Source organism: Thamnophis elegans, chromosome Z (genome assembly GCF_009769535.1).
Source record: "Thamnophis elegans isolate rThaEle1 chromosome Z, rThaEle1.pri, whole genome shotgun sequence".
Taxonomy (NCBI): domain Eukaryota; kingdom Metazoa; phylum Chordata; class Lepidosauria; order Squamata; family Colubridae; genus Thamnophis; species Thamnophis elegans.
The window spans coordinates 33,169,056-33,191,774 of record NC_045558.1 but is presented as its reverse complement, the minus strand read 5'-3'; the positions used below and the strand labels follow the sequence as shown (position 1 = coordinate 33,191,774).

The window sequence follows — 22,719 nt, the reverse complement described above, 5'->3', positions numbered from 1 at the left end:
TGGGTGCGTCTTATACATCTAATATAGCATTTTTTGCCTCCTGAAGCTCTGTCCCTTCACCAAAATGGCCCTGCATACCCTTATGGAGGCTTTCAGAGAGCTCCTGGGGGCTGGGGAGGGCAGAAATTAGCAAAAAACAGGCCTTTTTTGCCCTCCCCCACCCCCAGCAGCACTCTATAAGCCTTCATAAGGCTATGCATGCAATTTTTTAAATAAAAAACGGGCCCGTTTTCATGAAAAATGGGCTGATTTTTGTTCATTTTTGGCTCCCCAACCACCCCACCAAGAGCATTCTGCAAGCCCCCCCCCCAAGGCTATTCATGGCTTTTTTGGGGGAAAAAACGGGTCTGTTTTTTGAAAAACAGGCCGTTTTTGGGAGGTTTGCAGAGTGCAAAAACTTTTTTTTTCCTTTGGGAAAGCTCTTTAACTGATTGATGAGAATTACATTGATCAAGTGCTGTGCCAGCAGAAACACCTACCTATCTACTGTATTTCTCTCTCTCTCTATTTCTCTCTCTATATCTTCTACCTACCTACACCCTAGCTCTCTCCCTACCTACCTACTGTATATCTCTCTCTATTTCTCTTTCTCTATCCCTCTACCTACCTACCTACCTACATACACATTCTCTCTCTCTCCCTACCTACTGTATCTCTCTTTCTCTTTTTCTTTCTCTCTATCCCTTTATCAACCTACCTAGCTACCTAACTACTCTCTCTCCCTACCTATCTATTGTACTTCTCTCTTTCTATTTCTCTCTCTCTATCCCTCTACCTACCTACCTACCTACCTACCTACCTACCTACCTACCTACCTACCTACCTACTCTCTCTCTCTCCCTTTATCAACATACCTACTTAACTACTCTCTCTCTCCCTACCTACCTACCTACTGTATTTCTGTCTCTTTCTCTCCCTGCCTATCTCTCTATCTACCTACTTTTTCAAAAAATTGCCTCTTCAAAACCTTGGTGCGTCTTATACTCTAGTACGTCTTATACTCTGAAAATACGGTAACTCATGCTCTCGTGACTTTTTGTCTGGACTATTGCAACATGTTCTGCATGTCCTTGAAGTATATTCAGAAGCTTCACCAGGCACAGAATGTGGCTGCACAGATAGTAAAGAGTCTTGGGTATTTGACACGTGTAACACAACTGTTTTGTGGCTGCCAGTAAGTTTCTGGGTACAATTCAAGATGCTGATTATCACCTTTAAAGTCTTTCATATCTTGGAGTCTAGTTACCCAAGGGACCATCTTGTCCCACTTGTTTTTACCAGTCCAAGCCAGCAGGCAGTTGAGCTTGCTGCATGACCCATCAGCCAAGAAATATCAGCAAACCGGAACCAGGAGATGTGTATTCTTTGCCATAGCACCTGCCATCTGAAATATAGGTACCTGCATGACCTGACCTGCTAATCTTAGAGTAATGACTTGGTTGCCTGTTTGCCCCTGAGGTGCCAAGTTTGTTAAGATCTCCATTTCCTCACTGTATTAACATCCATAACAACAGTATTATTAATGCCACATAAATTTATTTTTACTCCTTTAATTGTTTTAATTTTCTTTAACTGTTTTATGATATATGACTTCCAGAGTCATTTGGTGAGATAGGCAGCTTTAGAAATCATATATATAAGTAATAAAATTTAAAACACTAACAACTAATGCTTGTCTATCAGTTTGAGAGAAATACTAATTTAAAAAATATTCAGAGATTAACTTTCTTCTGCTTTAAAAAAGTTCACCATTAAAAAAGTTAAGATTTAAATGTTTCGTCTGTTGAAAGAAGACAGGATGTCTTTTCTAATAACAGATTCTTATCTAAATTAATTTACTTTTAAAGGGAAATAAGAATGTTGCACAAGGTATATGATGTTTTCAAAATATTTTACAGTATTTTTTTTATTAACCCTTCAGAGATTTTTTTTTCTCTTCTTCACATTAGCTAGCCATTAGCGGATTTCCAACCTACACAGTCTTCAGGGCCCACGCTGAAAAAGGAGAAGAGGCTTTTCCCCAAGTTCCTTTTCTCCCCTATGTCTGAAAACTTAAGAGTATTATTCACTGAAACAGTAAAGTTGATACATTTCAACAAGACATTTCAAGTTGGGTGGTTCTTTTTTCAGGCTGAAAGCACATCTTGCTTTCATTTCAAGCATACCCTTACTTCCTGTTTATTCCTGAACCAATTCAATTATGATTATCATTTTAAGCACTAAATGGCTTAGTTTTGGTTATTTAGATTTGCAATTTCCTGAAAAATCTTAATTTTTGTCTATAAATTATGTTTTAAAATCTACTTCTTATCCTATCACCATTTTTTAAAAAGTACATTTGGGAGGAATGTGGTAGGGAAGCTTTATATTCATTACAGCACTATTATAGATTAGACTGTTTTCTTACTTTTGGATTCAATATCAAAATATTTGTTTCTGCACCTAGAAGCCTTCACTGGCTCTTGTTCTATAACTTATTCTAACAATTTTTTTTATTTCATAGCATTAATTTCATAATAATTTTAAACATTTTAGCCTATTGTCAACTCTGTTTTATTCTGAAGCTGGATATTAATATAAATGTGAGAATAAGTAAAGGATGGGCTTGGGGAAGAGATTCTGTAAAATAGGAAGGAGGTTGAAGTGGATATGCAACTGATTTTTAAAAATATTTTAGTTCAAGTTTGCATTTAAAATGTTAATTAAGTTAACTCCCTGAGGGCTTTAAAGCTGAATGAATCTAAAAGGACCATGCACAAACGCCCGTTGGGTATTGGGTATGCATGAATTAGAAAACATGTGGCTGTGTTTTAAAGGAAATTTGAATGTTTAAAATGTTCTGAGATTCCACTGAAAACACATACAGAATAATTGGCGTTTGAAATAAACCCTTCCTGTTTTTCATCCAGGCTCTCATTAGGTTGGAGGGTAACATTTATTAACTACCTATGTCCCAATACACAAAATGTTTGTCAAAGGTACAGTACTACAGTAAATTGCTGTAGTAATTAATGGAAGCCATAATTTATGAAAACATTTTTGTAGTACTGCATATAGCTACCCCAGCATGGATTCACTTCAACATAACCCATCAATCTCCTCTGCTTGTTAGTTTGGATTATCTCTTCCTTTTATATGTAAGCAGGATGTAAATGGCTACATATAGTAATCTGCCAGCAATACTCAAAAAACAAAAACAATTCAACTGTTGCACTTACTATGTACCTTAAATCAAAATCAATAAAATGTATATATAAATGCTCAACAGTTGAACAAAAACACAACAAACAATATATCTTTACTATCCAGTGATCAGTTAAGCATTAATCAATTTGAGATCAGATCTTGCTAGTAATCAGAAGACATGAACCGTTAAAATCCAATTCTTACCTGTAAATAATTGCATTTATATGGCAATTCAATGAATAAGATACTGAAAACTGTCACACTGGGATAGAAAATAAATAATCCAGGAAAAAGAAACCATTGCCAGTAAGAGCACAGAAGGTAATAATAGATAAGGATAAGAACTTGATGTAATTGATACCAGTGGGTTTAAGCTACCTTAGTAAACATCACCAACTACCTGTATTATTACAAGGAACCTGTGTAATGTCAAAGTTGCATCACTTTTCAGCAACTGAATAACAGCCAGAACTGTCAGTAGAGCTTTAGTCATGACAACTATGAAGCAGGTGATCGTTTTTAAGTAAGAGATAATTCCTCTCCTGCCTGTGTCACTTTCAAAGGGCCTTTTGATATTATTGTTCATAAGGTCAAACCAAATTATAAAAGCAAAATATTATATTGTAGTATTGAAAAGAATCCAATATTATTTTATAACATTAAAGTACATCCATAACAAGAATTGGTCAGATATGTTCTACAGTTGTTTTCCCCTTTATTTCATCTGTCATACCTTCAAAACAAAATAATATAAAGATTGATCTTAATGTGAACATCAAAAGGGGAATACATGTTCCTGTTCAGAATGAATTATCTGTCAAAGTCTTCTATATCCCTTAATAAACATTTATATTTAATTTCTGGCCTTTGTATTAACCTTATTTTATCTAAATAATTACCATAGATAAATCTTAACATTTGATTATAATTCTTTTTGTTAAATGTTAATTTTTTTATCTTAAAACATCAGTAAAACATAAGTTTACAAAGATTACAGTGAAACAAAAACTGAATCAAGCAATTTTTTAAATCTAAATTTTATTTTAGATTGGAAGATAATTTCTATTTAGATTAGACATTAACTAAACATTTGATTAAAAAACATGCAGGTAATTATACCATCACTGGTTTTGATAGGCATGTTTTATTATTTCAAAAATGGATAAAATGTTATAAGAATTAAAATGAATTAATTTACAGACGAATAAGAATGTTATAGGAATTTTCAGCAATATGGTTATTTTGAATTATTGCAGAAACCAGAAAGGAATTTTTAAATAATATATTATGGGATAGACCTGCATAGTCAAACATATGAAGAATTAGTCTGAATTAAAGAAATTGTGTATGAATTCATGTGGAGGAAGTGGATTATAATCATGAAATTAAGGAAAATAAAATTCAGACAACACAAGAGAATAACAGTAAATTTAAAAAGTAATAAATAGATTAAAAAATAAACTACAGGTAGTTCTTGCTTAGTAACTGTTCAAAGTTGTGATTTACAAACTTTGTAAATCACAACAAAAGTTATTTACAACTCAATCCCAAAGTTATAGAAGCAGAAGCACCCCATGGAAGCTTGCCCTGACAAATAACTGCAGGAAAACTGTAGAGCCCCTTCATCTATCTCTCAATTCCATCCCCACAGGGGTCCCCAGACCTTGGGCATCCTGCCACATAGCATCCCACACTCTGCATCCTCACTTATTTTTTTGTAGACCTTGGAGCTCAGGGGGTTGGACTAGGGAAGAAAGACAGACTGCTTCGTTACTGCACCACATGATATGATCCTAGAAGTGGTCACCATTTTCTAAGTAGCTGCACTGAACTGTAGCTGTTTGGAAAATGGCAACAATTTCTGGTAGTGCATCATATACTCAGCAACAGAGCATCTTACTTTGTTTGCTTCACTAACATGAACTTTCTTGCATTCTGGTGCTACTGAATGCTGCAGAGTTCATGCCAATGAAGAAAAGCAAAGTGTTCCATTGCTGGGACTGCACTGTGATCCCTCCAAGCAGCTGTCATTTTCTGAACAGAAGCTTCCAGGATTGCTCTGTACAACTACAAACCGCTTTTTGCTGGGCCGCATGGTGCAATCCTGGAAATACTTTCTTGGTAAATGATCGCTGCTTGTGGCATTGTGGCATGTAGCCCAGCAATTGAGAAGCTTGCTGAACTGAAACACTGTGGAATGTTACAGAGTGCACGTTAGAAAGGAGTTCTGTTAATGGGCTGCACAGCACCCTCTGGAAGTGGCCATTTTCCACATGCAATTCAATGTGGTTGGTTGGAAAATGGCTGCTGCTTCCAGGATTGTACTATGTGGCCCAGAAATGGAGAGGCCTACTCTACAAGCTCTCTTGAGCTCTGAAGTTCCTCAAAAGGTAAGTGAACAGGAAGAAGTTAGCCCAGATGATTAGGAAGCAGATCCAAGGCCTGTGGGGATCCACTGGCAGGGAAACATCTGTGAGAATCCTGTGAGGATGGAAAGCACAAGGGCTGTGGAAACCCTGATGAGTGAGAAGCAGAGCATAGGGTGTATCATGGGATGCAGGAAGCCTTGGGAGGCCCAGACAGGTCTAGGCTCTGAACCGTGGCACGACAAAACCGCGCTCGACTAAAGCACGCCCGATTAAACCGTGTCACTGACGTCATCAGCAGGGCGACAACAGCGAGCACGGAGAAAGAAGGGCGCTTTAAATAGCGCTTTGAAAGCAAGCCGATTCAAGTTAAGGTAAGGGTTAGGGTTAGGTTTAGGGTTAGGGTTAGGTTTAGGGTTAGGTTAAGGGTTAGGTTTAGGTTTAGGGTTAGGTTAAGGGTTAGGATTAGGTTTAGCGTTAGGTTAAGGGTTAGGTTTAGAGTTAGGTTAAGGGTTAGGTTTAGGGTTAGGTTTAGGGGGGTTAGGTTTAGGTTTAGGTTAATTTTAGCTTTAGCGTTTACAGCGTGCTTTTTTCTCCACACTGTTGTCGTGCTGTGATGACGTCAGCTACACGGTTTTGTCGAGCGCCCTTTAGTCGAACGCGGTTTTGTGGTGGAACCCTCTGAACTAAGCCTCCCCCACCTAATGCACACCTATGCTCCACTAAACAACTAACACTGTCTTTTAATGTCCATATCAAGGAGAACAGGATTAAACAAGGCCATCTCGCTTAATGACTATCACTACTGGCAACTGTAACGAACAGGTTCCATTATGGTCATAAGTCAAGGACTAATTGTACTGTACCATCATGTAAAAATAGTCTCTGGGAAATTTTAACAGAGTTAGGGAAAATATCTGCTGCATTAGATATGTGAACATAACAAATATAGAAGATTCTTCCCTCAGAGAAATAAACAATGAAACATAATCACAGAGGACCATACCATTGAGAGATGGCAAACAAAATTTTCCTGAAAATCATTACACAAAAATACATACTGAAGGAAGGTATAGCCAAATTTAAAGGTATTTAAAGATATTGTTTCACAAATTTAAAGGTATTGTTTCACAGTAAAATTAACAACAACAGGAACAACAACAACAACAACAAGCTAACCTTGCTCCAAACCCTTTTAATTATGGTAAAAAAAAAAACATCAAGTGAATTCTATGCTGGAGCACATTGAATACTATGGCTCCCTGGGTGTTCTGCAAAAAATATGCCACAGGGCTCATCTCCCTCTGCTACATAACCAGGGCATGGGATTGGACAGATGGAAAATGAATGAAAAAAGCAAAAAACCTGGACAAAGGAAGAACATTACTCAATTATAGAAGCTCATTTTTTATCTAGGCCAAATCCATCTGGATTTAAAGGATATGATCAACATGGAAGCAGAATCATCTGGATATGGAAATCAATGAACAAAGACTTCTGGAGCTGAGATGGGTTATAAACTCTTCACTAATATAAAATTACAAGAGACTGCAAGCAAAACAGTGCAAGATCAGGGCTCAAGTGTAACTGATTTTAGAGCCAACTTAGATGTGGAGCAACAAGTAGTAGAGAAAAAAAAGGAAATCAAAAAAATGAATGAGGAAGAAGAAGCAAGAACTGGATTAGATCTTGAAAACAAACAGCTAGAGTCAAGTTAGCTGAGAAGATTAAGACTCAGATGGAAAACATGGAAAAATTTTGATTGCCAAAACTGAATCAAGTTAGCAAGAGAAGTTTGGTTAATTATTGAAGAATGTGAATGAAGCTGCCCAGACTATTCCAACAGAAATATTAGCTCAAACAAACCAGGTAAGGTATGCAGCAGCTTATGTTACTAATGAAGAATTGGAAAGAATGAAGCAATTAAGAAGGGAAAACTAAAGTAGAAAATTCTCCAGGAATTAAAAAAAAGAAAGTTCTGTAGGATTTAAGTAATTTGAAGAATTTGAGGCAAGGAAACATGTAGAATAAAGAAAATAAAGAGCCTGACAACAAGCTATGATCTAGAAAACAAGGAAATAGCAGTTGTGGTTGAAGAGCTGAATCAAAGAATTGTGACTATTTCAGAGACAATAAAGCAACATGATCACTGAATAATGCAGTTTCAGCAAAATTCACAAATTTGAGAAAGCTGGCATCATTTCTATAAGACCCTTGAAAGTGGAAAGTGCTACCACAAGCGAAAAACCTAACAAAGAAAATACCCTGAAAATTTGGAGGAACTTGTGGGAAAAATAACAAGAAGCATAATGGGATCGCAAAGTGGATCAAGTAGTTGAAAGCACTGTAAAAGTGACTAGAATGCAAGATGTTCATATAACAAAAGAAATGGTACAAAAGCAAACAAAGGAGAACTGGAACGCCCCAGGTTTAGATGAGCTGCATGGCTTTTGGTTGAAAGAACTAATGTTTGCATGCAAGCTTAGCAAGCCAGATGAATCAGGTTCTAGAAACACCAGAAGGTGAAAAATGGCGAACAACTGACAGAACCTTTTTGATTCAGAGGGATGTAGAAATGGAAAATAAACCTGAAAATTACAGGCAATCACTTGCCTGCCATTCACATACAAATTCTTATAAGCATTATTGCAAAGTAAATTTATGATTATCTAGAAAACAAGAATTTTCTGCCTATAGAACAGAAAGGATGCTGCAAAAATTCAAGAGGAACCAAAGACCAACTAAAGATTGATAAATTGGTTCTGAAGAATTCAAAGAAAAGACAAACAAATTTGTTAATGGCCTGGATTGATTACAAGAAAGCATTTGATTCTGTTCCTTATAGCTGGATTGAGAAATGCTTAGACATTTTTGGAATTAGCAGCAACACCCAGAAATTCCTTGAAGATTTCCATGAAAACTTCCATGGAAAACTAAGTTGATGGCCTATGGATAAGAACTTGGTGAAATTGAAATCAAATAAGGAATTTTCCAAGGTTATTCATTATCACTTCTGTTATTTGTACTTTCAATGGAACCACTAATAAGCATTTTGAACAAAATGAATTGTGGCTATGAATTGGCTAAAAAGGGGTTGAAAATTTCCCATTTACTCTACATGGATGATTTAAAACTGTTTGGAAAAATAAAAGCTGAATTGATCTCACTGCTGAAAAACATTGAGGAGTTTAATAGAGGCATTGAAATGAAAATTGGCTTTGACAAATTGTTGAAGATGATGGATTCAAACTTGGCAGTGAAGAGTTGATAAAAGCAGTAACACCAGAAGAAGGGTAGAAGAACTTAGGTGTTTTAGACGCTTCTGACCTATTGCATAACCAATTCAAGGAAGCTACTTCAACAAAATACGTAAAGCGAGTCCAGAAAATTTTGAATTTAGTGGAGGGAATATCGTAAAGGCAATTAACACCTTGGCAGTGTCTGTAATATAATACTCAGTTGAAATAATTGATTGGGCTCAGTTAGAATGTGATAATTTGGATTGAAAGACAAGAAAACTAATGACAATGCACCATGTTCTGCACCCATAAAGTGATATTGATCGATTGTAGTTGCCTAGAACTGAGAGTGGCAGAGGAGTCTTATAGATGAAACAAACTGTGAAAGAGGGAAAATACGGCTTAAATAACTACATAAAAAAGCAAGATACTCTGCTGAAGGAGGTGAACAAGAGAAACCTCTTGAAAACAACAAGATTGGAAGAAGAATATCAAAAGGAAACAATTGAACATAGTTGCTAACTGAAAAAAGAAGGCTATGCACAGTCAATACCTGAAGAAAAGATACATATAAAGCTATATGTTTTAAATCAGGGATGCTGAAAAAAGAAACTGAAGGCTTCATTTTTGCTGCCCAAGAACAAGCTTTGCAGACCAATTCCATGAAAGCAAAAATTCAACATGTCAGTAACAACAGCAAATGTTGTTTATGCAAAGAGAACGATGAAACAGTGGATCACTTTACCAGCACAATTATCACATAAAAATTATTAACACTTGGTTCCAGAAAGGCAGCTCTCTGTTTAAAATCATAACTTTGGAATCAAATGATTCTGAAGCTCAGCAATACGTTACTACTAATCTTTCTTTAAATGTGCTTGTTTCTGCTGTCTCTGAAACTATTTTTTCATTGTTCAGCCATCTGTACAAAGCACTGTTTTCCTTTTCTTGGCACAATCATTTTACTCCCATTTGCTGGTATTTCTAAACTAGTCTATGACACTATTTATACAATTGTCTTGCTAAGGCTGAAAGGGGCAATGTACTAATGGACAGTATTACTAAAAGTAATTTGCTAATACTTGCAGATCCTAGAGAAGACTTGATAAGAAAAATGCTCCGAGTAATACAAAATCAGTCATAGGCCTCTGGCTTAGCCCAACTATTGAGAAGGAACAGATCTTCTCATAATATAGGTAGGAGTTATATTTATTCACCAATCTTTGGTAAATATAATACTGTATATATTACCATAAATTTAAAAAAATCACAAAGGAAAATTGTACAAATAGTCCTGAGGTTACAAGGGCAACTGGGAACAGAATTTCTTTTGCTAAGTGATGCAGTTGTGCAGCATAATGTCACGTGATGGCATTGCTTAGCAATGGCAGCCTTGGAACTCCTGGTTGCTGTTGTAACTCCAGAATTGCATGGGCATTAAGCAAAGACTTCATGTAACTGCAACAAGGGAAGAGGAGTCCCATGCAAGCAGACCAGCAGGTGGGTGCTACATAGCATAGGTAGGCAGAGTTGTGGGCAGGTGCTACAAAGTACAGATAGGTGGGCAAATTGTAGTGGGAGCAGGAGTGACTTGTGACTTCCTGCCCGCTTTCCCATTGAATTTGCTTGTTAAAGCTGGTAAGGAAGGTTGCAAATGGTGATCATATGGCTGTGGGGATGCTGCAATTGCTACAACCGTAAGAAGTTGTCATAAGTTCCGTTCTTTCAGTGCTATTGTAATTTTGAATGGTGGCTGAATGAGTGATTATAACCCAAGGATTATCTGCAGAAATGACCGGACCATAAGTACATATTTTTCAGAGAAAATCGATACCTAAAATGAAACATGAGGAAAAACAGATTGCAAAATATCTTTATAAACCACATATCCATCTGTAAAGTCTAGGACTATTTGGAACCTTGTTATGATTTCATATTAAGATATTTAAATACATTTAAAGGCTAACTACATTAAGATATATATGGTAGATTAAAAAGTAGTGCAATTTTATAAATTTACATAAGTTTTATAGCAAATTATAACATTCCCTCTATAGGTTAGCAGCTACTCTATTTTTATCCAAATGTAGCAGATGTTATTTCTAAAGATTGCATCCACTACAGACTATATAACAATCTGCACCTATGAATAAAATTGCTGGAAGACAAACATTTGTGTTTGTAGATAGCAATGGTAATATGACACTATACAAAGTCCACAGAAAGCAATACATAAAAGATTCTATTATTAAGAAAAACTTCCCTTACATCAGAAAGTATTATTTCTTTGTTATTTAAATTCTATTAATCTGCATTAGAAATGCCATGTTCATTTGGTCAAGATATGACTATATTTGTGAAGTTAGATAACATATATACTGTACTTCTTACAATTTTAATACATGAAGTTTATAGTAATTACTATTCCTGCACTCCATTATTGTCTCTCTAAAAAAATGCAAATTCACTTTTTATAAGCATTTTCTTTTCCAATGACTCATCAGTAATCCTGTTTTGAAATAAATGATGAAACATCTCTTGAGATTTTTGTTATTTCAAACTTATAAACTGACTACAAATTTCATTCCATTAATTTTGAAAACTCATTTAAAATATTGAAATATAATTTTAATAAAAGAGGAAGTTATTAATAGATATTGCATTCAATTCAGTCATGGAGCATGCGAACATGAAGAAATACGCCACCTAATGATTCAAAAGCATACTGCACTTTGTTTTTGTGTAAAACAAAAGTACCCAAGAGGATTACTTGACTCCACACTGAATGAACAGATAGCAATTATCTCCTTATGCGACTAGAAATCAATGACACTGGAGAGGGTTGTTTTTCTGGTCTCCTCATAGTTCTTACTCATTGAATTCAAAGTACTGAAATCAGACACGTGGAACTTTTAACCCTATTATTCACAAAATAGAGAACAACAATAAAGCCAAACAATCTCTTACTTCTGAAAATAGCTATTACATAAAAGTGGCAATCTGTAAACTAAAACCATGAAATGGTTTTTATAGATGAGGTTATCAGGTGGGAAGTCTTTTACTTGCATCAAAGTAAAAGAACATCTCATAAATAATACATATTTGGTAAAAGAAACTGCAGTATAGAGAGTTGCAATTTTGCTATTGAAAAGACAGTAACTAAGAATGCATGTAATTTTTTTCACTTCCCTTTTGAAAAATCATAAACTTATCTGCAAACTATTGTACATCTTTGTTAAGACATTGAAGGTAATATGCTTGAATATAACAATATTCTGTTTTAAATCCAGATCACATTGGTCCAAATATTAAAGTAGTGGTCTGTCAGTTTTTAGGAAGGAAATATTCCAGAACAGAATCACAAATTACTTCCTATGGACTACATAAGATTAATACTGACTGTTGACTGCTCTCTTAAAGCAAAAAGCTCACATGCTTTGGGCAATAATGTGAACTAGACAACATCCTTGTGCTTAGCAAATTTGAAGAGACTAGAAGATAAACATAAACTGGGTGGATAAAGACAGATCAAAATAGTATTTGTCTATGTAGTTACCAGGATCTGAATGCGAGTTTCATGTGCGATCCTTCATTTACCCATATGAAGTAATGTTGTTTTTCTTTGTTCCTATTAAATTAATTGTTCTAGCAACTTTCTTTTCCAGAAACATCAACTATATTGTATGCCCACTGGGATGCACATGAGCGCATACCCTTGAGCATGCATACCTTGGCATTAGGCAACTCTGACTGAAAAACAACATATAGTAAGCAGTAATACTACCTAACTCCCACAGGGACATGACTGGAATAGTTTCCACTCTTGTTCTCTAAAGAAAAACCAACAAAGGATTTGAGATATGACGCAGCATACAAAATCTCATGAGAAAGAGTTCTGAGAACCTCATTTGCTATTTGACAAAGTCATACATTGAAGACTACTTTTGAAAAAGACTAGTATTCCCATAGAGAAATAGTACAATAGGAACAGTAACAATAGAGGAATAGTTAGCTACTCAAAAGCAATAACTCTCCAACCTTCTTTGCTTTTTTGTTTTCCCCACAACTGTTTTTCCTAGGACTGCTTCTTCTCTACATGATTCAGTGAGATATAAGATTATGAGTTACTTTTTAATGTCTTTTTTACTGAATTCATTACACTTTTCATGTTTTAAGACAACAATCAATGCAAGATCAGGTCTATCAACAAACAGAAATACATGACAGTGCAACCTCTGTAAATGTTCAGTAAGTTTTGTATTCAGAGATAAACTCTATTGGAATTACTTTAGAATAGGTAAATAAATAAAGCCTGCTTTAGAACGAAAACATCCTGAAACATATTGGTTTTAAAAGCAACCATGATATGTCACTAGCCGATTTATTTTTAGATTGTTATAACTTCACTGTTTAGTGAAGTAGTTCTTACAGATGCAAAGAACCTGTAGCAAAGAATGTGGGTGCACCTTATAGCATACAGAATCTAGAAAATACTTTTTAAAAATAAATGATTTCTATTTGATTAAAGATACTTACCCAGAAAAACAAATCCATCTACTTCTTTGTCAGTCACAGCTACCTTTTTGGTATCCTGGCTTTTTCTGAATAAACTGAACATCTCTTACTGAACAAGTCTAAGAATAAAAAGTAAAGAAAGCAAGCAAAAAAGTAAAGAAAGCAAAACAAATTCACATTTCTATAATTATCAAAATAAATTTTGGAAAACATTTCATCTGGAGAGGTAAGCTTAAGAGGGACAATTAATAATTACCATTAATTAAAAAAACTACATAGGATTTGTATGTTGAAACAGGAATTGTCAATTCGAAAGCATTAGTATTTTGCACAATAAAGCATAATTCCAGCTCCCTAAATTTAATAATAAGAGCTGGAGGTACTTCTTTATGCTGATGATGTAGCTATTCTGACTTAAACTTGGATTGTTCTTAAAAGAACCAGATTATTGTAGAGAAGAACCGATGATAGTAAAATATTCAATAATTGCAAAAGGAGTTTTCTCAAAGATACTCAGATGGCCAAACATCAGCAGATTAACAATAATAATTTAGACAAAATTTTATACTTCAAATACAGGTAGTCTTTGACATTAATTAAATGGCCGTAGCAGCATCCCCATGATCGTGTGATCAAAATTCCGATGCTTGGCAACTGGTTCATATTTAGGTTGGTTGCAGTATCCCAAGGTCATGTAATCACCTTTTGTGTTCTTCTGACAAGCAAAGTCAATGGGAAAATCAGATTCACTTAATAATGTTGTTACTATTTATTTTGTTTATTTGTTTGTTCTTTCATTCAATTTGTAAACAGCTCAACTCAACCCAGTATCCTGGAAGGCTTACATTTCTAAAATTATAAACAATTTCAAAAACATTAAATAGAAACAGCCCCAATACAGGGTGGATTTTTAAAAAAAATAAAAAACAGATTCTTTTTTTAATTTAAATCAAATTTATTTTAATAAAATGCTTTGGGAGTAAAAAAAATCTATCTAAAGATAGTTTTCTATTTAACATACATTAATAATTTATTTTATTCATCATGAAATGGAGCTTAGTTATGTAGCATGAGGCTGCAAATTCTGCAATATTGGGATTATCGGTGAGTCAACAACGGATCAGAGGAGGAGCCACTGCAGGACAGAGATGACAATTGTTCTTTAAAAATTATAATTTAAACTGAGTTGATTTAAATCAAGCCTTTTTACTAGTGATTTAAATTGACTTGATTTAAATCAAATTCATCCTACCATAATATAAATAAATACAAACAGCAGCTATTATAACTAATCAATTAATAGTAATGCTAAGTAATAGGGATTTAATGCATTCTAAGCCCCAGGCCCAGATATATAGCAAAATTTTAAAGCTTTGCAAAAAGCCAACAGGATTAGATCCATTCTAATCTCTGAGGGAAGAATATTCAATAGGGCAGGGGCTATAGCAGAAAAAGTCTTTCTTCTAATTCCTGCCAGTCAACATTCTGGCTACAGCATGCCCTGTTGGATTGCATTTACCAGGTAGAAACTCTTGCAAAAAAGACAATCCTTCAGGTAACCTGGTACTGAGCCATGTAGGACTGTAAAGGTGAAACCAGCATTTGAATTTCACCAATAAACACTCTGGTAGCCAGTGCAGTACTATAGTTACATGTTGTGTGTAACTGGTACCATATATTATCCATGCAGCAGTATTTTATATCAGTTGAAGTTTTCAAATGCTGTTCAAGAGTAATCCTATGGTAACTGACTACAAATAAGTTTTTATTTATCTGACCATAAATATACATACTTAGTTTTCATTTTATTCACACAGTTTTTAAAAATATTTTAATATTATTTAAATATTTAATTATTTAAATAATTAAATATTTAAATACAATTTAAAATAATTAAGTGAATTATTTTGCCATCTTTATTGCTGCTTCATTTCTCAAACTGCCTCAATAAACTAAGGAGCTACATGGGATCATCAGGTGGGAAGAGGCCATTTGGAAGTGATATTGTTAAACACACATCCTCTCCCGCTACTTGAGCATGTGGGGATGTGCACACATGTTAATGTTCACCCACCACTTCTGCAGCCGGGTTATAAACAGCTCAAGGCTCGGTAGTGGACTGCTTCTAATTCCAGGGACAGGAAGTTGAACTTATTCCACAGCAGTTCATATTAGTCCCCAATAATATCTGCAGTAAAATCAAGCACCTTTAGCAAGCTACCATGCAACTAGAAGAATGGTACAATAGTAAGCACTGTCTCTTTAACCCAATTATTATGAGCTAAGTCTCCTATTTGGTCATCTACAAAACAGGACTTCTCACAATACTTGTGTCTCCCAGTAAACAAATACCCTCTAATTTCCACTATCTTGAAGATAGTTGTTATATTTCCCATTCCACTCAAGCATCCCACTCAAATGGAAGGGGCTAATTATATGTTCCTCCATACCCAACACACCCTCTGGTTATGATCATAAGTGCTATAGCCTAACTTCTTCCAAAATAAGTAATAGAATGCATTATAAAAAAAAAACAGTAGCTGTGACAGAAACAGGTCAATACATGCAAGGAAAAAAAGCACTTTCCAGGAACAGAAAGAACTGTATGTTTAAATTCTGGGCTACCTAGGCACAAAATTAAGCCAAATTTTGTAGGACTCACTGAATGGATTTATTATAATTGCTAAGGTTTTGTAGTGCCACTGTAAGCTGCAAATGACACATTGTTTGTAGCTATACAACAAGCTTCCCACTGCCAACACAAAAGGACCCACTAACAGCTGTATTCTAATAAGACTGAAGGAACCAGTTTGATGTGTGGGTTAAGGCACCAACTGGAAAGAGATTTTTGGGACAAGTCGTTCTTTCTCAGTCCTAGTAAGAAGGCAATAGTAAAACTGAAGTTATTGCCAAGAAAATTGCATACGCACACAGACACATGCACTTACACATACAACGTCTGAAGAAAGAGGTTTCTAAATCAAACTTGTGCGTGACAGATATTTTCGCTAAGCATGCAAACAAGATCTGTCAAAATTGCCTCATGAATTCTGAGCCAGCTCATGAGCACATCCGAAACCCTTCGCCCATCAAAATACTTTCAAGACCACCAAATTAACATCTCGCGTCCCGTGTAACGATTGAGGGTGTCACGCAATTATTGGTCCGGCGAGTTTCATTTTTCTAACTTCCCCTGTCAGCACAGAGGAATCCAGCCGAAGCATTAACCCTATTCTGCTCCATCAAACACCCACCTCTGTCAGACACTTTACCACAACAATCTTCACTTCCGGTTCACCCAAATTGCATCCTGGAGGCTATTATTTAGATCTTCGATGCACGTTGACACGGGGCCCCGGCGCATTACGCTATTTACGCACATGCCTTGTTGCCCGCCTCCCAGGTGCCTAGCGGAGGTTGCTGCTCTGGAACGCTATTGGAGCTTCGACCTTCCACGTGACTTTAGTGACTGTTGGTGATACGTTCGCGCTCTGGCACGAGAGCGGAAGTCAAGTTTTTCCCGCCAAGGCCAAACACCGAGGAGTTACCCTGGATTTCCTTCTGAAATGGCCGATATATTGGAAGGTCCCCGCGTTCGTGTCAGCGCGAGTCAGTTGTCGCAATACATCGGAAAGCCAGTCTGTTTCGTGGGACGCCTTGAAAAGGTAATAGGCAGGAGATAGATTCTCTTTGCTGTTAGTGGGACTAAGTTAGAACTTTCTTGATCTGGGGAACGGCAGGTAAGTGCCAGCACACTTTTATTTCAAATTGGGGAAATCATCTATATTTCGTATTATTATACATGGTCGTGATGACATATGAAATATTTACTATGAGGTAGGCCTTTATCTTTGTTAAACTTGTATGTATATTGAGATATTCCTTTTTAGCGCTACCTTGCTCTAGTGACCAAGGGTTGTAATTTTGATCGTGTTACAGTGGCGCTTTAAATTAGAAACATGTAATATTTTATTAAATTTAGATTTTTGGGGCTTCTCTTCTTCCCTGTGTTATTTAAGGGACTTGTATTATTTACTGAGTTGAAGTAAATCACCAGTGAGTCATGTAGTGCATCATTTAAAAACAACTTATTTTGCTGTCTTCAGTTAAAAATAACAAAAAGTACAAATAAGCCAAGTAGCATAGTGAATAGAGACATTATTTTTCTATATTTGTTTACTTGATGCTCTTGGACTTTCAATATTTGATTATACTCTTTTCTCTTTTGTTGCTTTCAACAGTTTAACATTGATATGATAGTCATGCTCTTAACCTGAAGTCAGTGATTCAATAATCTTTTTCACAGTGGGCTTCTAAATCAGTAGTTCCTGTGAAAAATTTAGTGGTCTGCACAAATATTATTTGCATTTTTATATTGCACTAAATACTATTTATTTTTTAAAAAAATTAATATTAATGGTCCGCTGGATTTAAAATTATGAATTTAGTGGTCCTTGAGGTCTGAAAGGTTGGTGACTCCTGTTCTAAATGATCCAGAAGCTCCAATTCACATAGAATGAAACTTCCTGCCTGCTGCTACTAAATGGTTTAACATAGTAACACTTTTGCTATGAGCACTGCACTGATTGCTGGTTAACATCCAGGCCTCACTTAACATGCAGATTATAATCCCTAACACCCATTATGTCTGAAATCCTCATTACATTTGGGATTGTATTCTTCAGATAATCTGTCAAACCAGTAGATTCTAGTTGGATGGGATACTGAAAAATTGGGAGGAGATGGTAGCAGGAAAATGGCTTTCTTGTGGTTACCTGTCACTCTGAGGTCAGTTAACTCTTTCTGCTAACATTGAAGAAGGCAGTTAAAACAGGTCCTTTGGGGAAGAATACATAATTTAGGTGGATAGTAATTGTGGGCTAGTATGTTTTTTTAAAAAACATTTTTTAAATTGTAAGATGCTTAGACTCTCAGAATAGGTGACACATAAATACTTGAAAAGAACAAATCTTATTCATGATGCTGCCAGCAGATAATCCCATGAACTGGATAAAAAAATAAATTTGGCCTAGTGTCTGATATCCCATTCCTTTGCACAAGAATACTGAAAAGAGTCTTACAAATAACTTGACCTTTTACAGTGTTGCTAAGTAAACATTAATAGGTATGGCTTGTTTATTGATAAAACATGAATTTCTAGTAATTCTATGATGATTTTTATAATGGTAAAATGAACAAGGTTTATTTGAGCAGAGTGCTTTCAATTATTACAAATAGATCATAATTCAATATCAAATCAAACAAGCCTGGTAACATTTCTTCTGATTAGTAGATTTATTAAGAGACACAAGGTTTTTCATTTCACTAGATGCACTCTGTGCATGTGGTGAAGTGAGCTGCAGTTCAAGAAAGTTTGTCTTTTAACAAAATTTGTTAGTTGGAAAGGTGCTATCACCTGATGGATAAGCAGTTAGAAAAAGTCATGTTTCTATGATACCTGTAGCAAGATTATTGTACACAAAAAGATGGAGAGATTTGGCATTTTTTCATTTGACATTACAATAGAGCAGGGATGGCGAACCGGTGGCACACAGAGCCATTTGTCAGGGCACGCGAGTTCAGCCTTTTTTAAAGCCATTTTTCACCCTCCCCAGGCTCCAGAGGCTTTATAGGAGCCTGAGGAGGGCGAAAAGAGCCTCCCCCCCACCCAAGGCCCTCCGAAGGCTTCAGGAGCTTCCCTGAAGACTCGGGAGTACAAAAAAAAGGCCCTATGGGCAAACCTGCAGTTTGGGAATGATTTGCTCGTAGGGACCTTTTTAGTCCTCCGGAAGCTTTAGGGAAGCCTCCTGAAGGTCCCTGAAGCCTCCGCAGGGCCTCCAGGGGGGAGGCTGTTTTCGCGCTCCCCAGGCTCCTATAAAGCCTCTGGAGCCTGGGGAGGGCGAAAAATGTATGCAAAAAGTGGTGAAGGCTCTCATGCGAGCATAGGCACTGGGGGGGTGTTGCATGTTGCATTATGGGTGTGGCATGCCCACACACGACCCCCCTGCGCTCCCTCCCTTTATGGCATGCGAGCCAAAAAGGTTCGCAATTGCTGCGACAGAGGAATGGTTGGTGAAGATGACTGAACTCACGGAAATAGCCAAACATGTATAAACACACATACAACATAAATACCCATAGTGTTAAACAGAAAACTAATGCAAACAAATATAAAGAACATACACACACAACAAAATGAAATGACCATTTAAAAGTTAGAGAAAAGAGAAAGCTACATTTATTTCGGCCTACCTCTTAGGGACTTTTTGTATTAAAAAAAAAACAAATAACTTATCCTATATGGTTTTGTAGGACAAGGAGTGGCAAAACGTGAGGGTGGAGTCAAAAGAAAAATCAGCCTAGAATCTTTGCATAGCTACTAAACGGGCTAAGTCCAACTTCTCTTGAGTTCTGTTTACCGCCAAAATAATACTAAGCTTATTTAAGTAGATTTCTGTTCACAGGCATGAGTGATAATAAATCAGTTTAACTTCATGTGTGATCCTGGTCTTTTGCCCCTGGTAGGTTTCATTACCATGATGAGTTTTAGAAAAGTTACACTATAATTGTATTTATAACTGTTGTAAAGAAGGATTGCAAGCTATTTATTTTTGTACCTCTTTTTTTCTTTCATTTTTTTCCCTTTTTCGCCTTCCTTTTTCTCTTTTTTAGTTTGCATTAGTCTTATTCTTGTGTTTTATCATTTTCAGTAAAATTATACATCCTCAACTTATGACCAATAGCTACTGTTCAAAATTCCAATAGATCTACCTGAGAACTACTTACGACTTAGATTCAAAATTCTGACAGCCCCTCCTACCAGTCACCAGATTACACTTAAGGCACTCAGTAACAAGGTTGCATTTTTGGCTGTTTGCAGTGTCCCATGGTCCTTAGACTGCATTTTACAACAGTTTTGCTAAAAACCATCATTTACTTCCTGTTTGGGGAAAAAAACACCTACAGCGAAGCATTATTTGCTTAACAACCATAATGATTCACTTAGTAACAGCCACAAATAAAGTCCATTATCTTTACAACCATCATAAGTTATGGCCAAAATGGTCTGGCTCTATTACTGTAACTCAAGGACTACCTGTATATAAAAAGGAAATATGCTACTAGATTCTTAATTCTAACACCTACAGCGTGAACCTTGCTTTTTCTTTGTGTGGATCTTTGTCTCTGTATTAAAATATTACTATGAATAATTATTTGGTAGATCCATCCATCTGGGAAATTATTCTTTCTATCTGATGGAGAAGGAAAAAATGCAACAATTGAGCTAAATTCACCTGTAAGTATGAATATACCTTAAAGAGCCTTGTAATTTATTACAATTTACCTTTTTTATTGGCTTGGGAAGTTTTAATTTAAGTCAATATCATGTTATAATACACCATCAGGTTATTAAAAGGTTACAGTGACACGAAGTCCTATCCTAATATTGCTGTAGCATCAACAAGGATCTCCTTAAAACATGTGATGATGTCTGCTTCACAGACATCTCTTGATGTCTGTTCTTTGTGTCCCAGAGACATATTTCTTCGCATACCATTTTGAGAGGATGCTATATGCCTTACTTTCTTGGCATCCATACTGACCGATAATAGGACTCAATTACATTTTATTTTTACAGAAGCAAAGCACAGAACCCAGTTTCAAGTGTTGTATTTTAAATGCCAATAAGAGAGAAACAAGTATCAATTAAGCCAAATGCTCTCAAGAAATTAATTTTAAGTTGCAATTTGAGGAAATGGAAATTATTTCTATGAGCAGAAAATACTATATGGATCTTTTCTATTCTACTATGGGCTCTTAAAATCTTTAATACAGACTAAGCTTTTTTATTAAAGCATTGCTTAATGATTACTAAAAAAATTTTTGATGAATTTTAGCCATGAAAATACTGTGGGTAAAGATTTTTCATTTTAGTTTGCTTTCCCCAAATGACATTGAAATGACTAAAATTCCTGATTTTGGGAGATGCTGACTCTCATCTACTTTACTAGCTTGAAGAAGAGATATCTGGCATTATTGAAGTAGTAGGAAGAGTTACAAATCAATTGAATATCATATGTTCGTCATATATGCAATTCAAAGAAGATAAAAACATGTTTGGTAAGCAAGTTATTTTTGTATTTCAAGTTGTCGTTTTTTCTTAGTTTTTAATAAGCTTCTAATTTCTCAAAGTCTCTTGCTAATTCTTCTGTAATATGCACAATTTCATTACACCAGAATTTAAATCCACATGAAGCTTCTGTTTTAGCATAATAGTTTTTGTGTCCATGTCTAATTATGTGAATACAGAAATATTCACAACTTTGTAGCAGCCAACCAGTTCTCAAAAATTCTTAATCTGAAAAATAAATATGAGCATATAACCAGCTGAGCAGGATCCTATTGATGTTTAGCCTAGATTTTCCAATTATGATTTTTCATCTATATAGCGATTTATGGCTATGCTCTCATGCCTGAAAACTCTTGAATATCGCAGTTTAATTTATCTGTGGGTTCAATCATGATATTAAAAGCAATTCCTTGAAATATTTTGCAATTGGATTAACATTGTGATTAAGCTTTTCTTTTAAAATAGATGACAAACATTAATATTGCATTATTAGAGCACAGTGTATTTTCGTATAGAATAACACATTCTATTTTCATTTCTTGTCCAATTTCTTTCAGATCTTTCAATGTACAATAAAGCTGTAAAAATTATCCATGAATTTCCTGAGTACTACCCTTTCAGTACTGATGTATGACTGATGCGTATCTTGATATTGTGAGACCTTTTATAATGTTTATTGAACGAAACTATGAAAAGCATCACTGGACAACTTTTCAAAAAAATCTAATTTTCTAATAATTTGTTGTGTCTCCCATATGTGACAAACTTGGATTTCATATTTGTTTTCCTTTTAGTGGATAGTAACATATTTTTAATGTTAACATTTTGAGATAAATATATGTATGTGAAAAGCACTCAAATTAAAAGTTTCACTAAGCAAATCATACTTCTACTATAATAAAGGCTGACAAGTATGCCAGGCTTGGAAAGAATGGCAAAGTTCCTTATCTACTACATATGAACAACTGTTTAAAAAGAACAATTATGGAAATGCATACATTATGTTTATCAAAACCTGAAATACTTTAACTATTTTTATATGTTAATAAGGCACTTTAGCTGATTTGCTTTATCTTCTGTCAAGCCCATAATAGCTTCTGTATAATCTTAAAATCTGTTTTGAGGTGGTATCATTTTCATCATTAATAAACACTTTAAATATGACAAATGTCCTTTGCTTAAAATGAATTCATTCTAAAATTATTTCACTTGAGGGTGGGTAAAATCCTGCTGTGTAGAGCACACCTGAATTAAAAGTTATAAGAAAAAGTTTCATTTAAAG

General features: G+C 35.4%; 2 protein-coding genes across 3 annotated transcripts in view; one reads left to right on the top strand and one right to left on the bottom strand.

The window, feature by feature from the left end:
- The window catches only part of UMAD1 (UBAP1-MVB12-associated (UMA) domain containing 1), a 44,337-nt gene extending 27,676 nt beyond the window's left edge, over positions 1-16,661 (bottom strand). The window contains exons 1-2 of one of the 2 annotated variants that reach the window (XM_032237027.1): positions 16,561-16,661; positions 13,328-13,425 (exon numbers count right to left, since the gene is read on the bottom strand). In XM_032237027.1, the coding sequence (XP_032092918.1) occupies positions 13,328-13,409 (82 nt within the window). In that variant the 5' untranslated portion in view covers positions 13,410-13,425; positions 16,561-16,661. The other variant, XM_032237028.1, reaches the window with a different exon arrangement.
- Positions 16,662-16,785: 124 nt separating this feature from the next.
- RPA3 (replication protein A3) lies at positions 16,786-22,302 on the top strand. The gene is made up of 4 exons (XM_032237030.1): positions 16,786-16,971; positions 20,529-20,603; positions 21,319-21,427; positions 21,995-22,302. The coding sequence occupies exons 1-4, from the start codon at positions 16,873-16,875 to the stop codon at positions 22,069-22,071; spliced, it is 360 nt and encodes a 119-aa protein (XP_032092921.1). The 5' UTR covers positions 16,786-16,872; the 3' UTR covers positions 22,072-22,302.
- The last annotated feature ends 417 nt before the right edge of the window (positions 22,303-22,719 follow it).

Coding starts and splice junctions, on each gene's coding strand:
- RPA3 (XM_032237030.1), top strand. CDS start 16,873: ATGGCCGATATATTGGAAGGTCCCCGCGTTCGTGTCAGCGCGAGTCAG. Junction 16,972..20,528: donor TCGTGGGACGCCTTGAAAAG/GTAATAGGCAGG, acceptor ATTATTTGGTAG/ATCCATCCATCTGGGAAATT. Junction 20,604..21,318: donor CAATTGAGCTAAATTCACCT/GTAAGTATGAAT, acceptor CTACTTTACTAG/CTTGAAGAAGAGATATCTGG.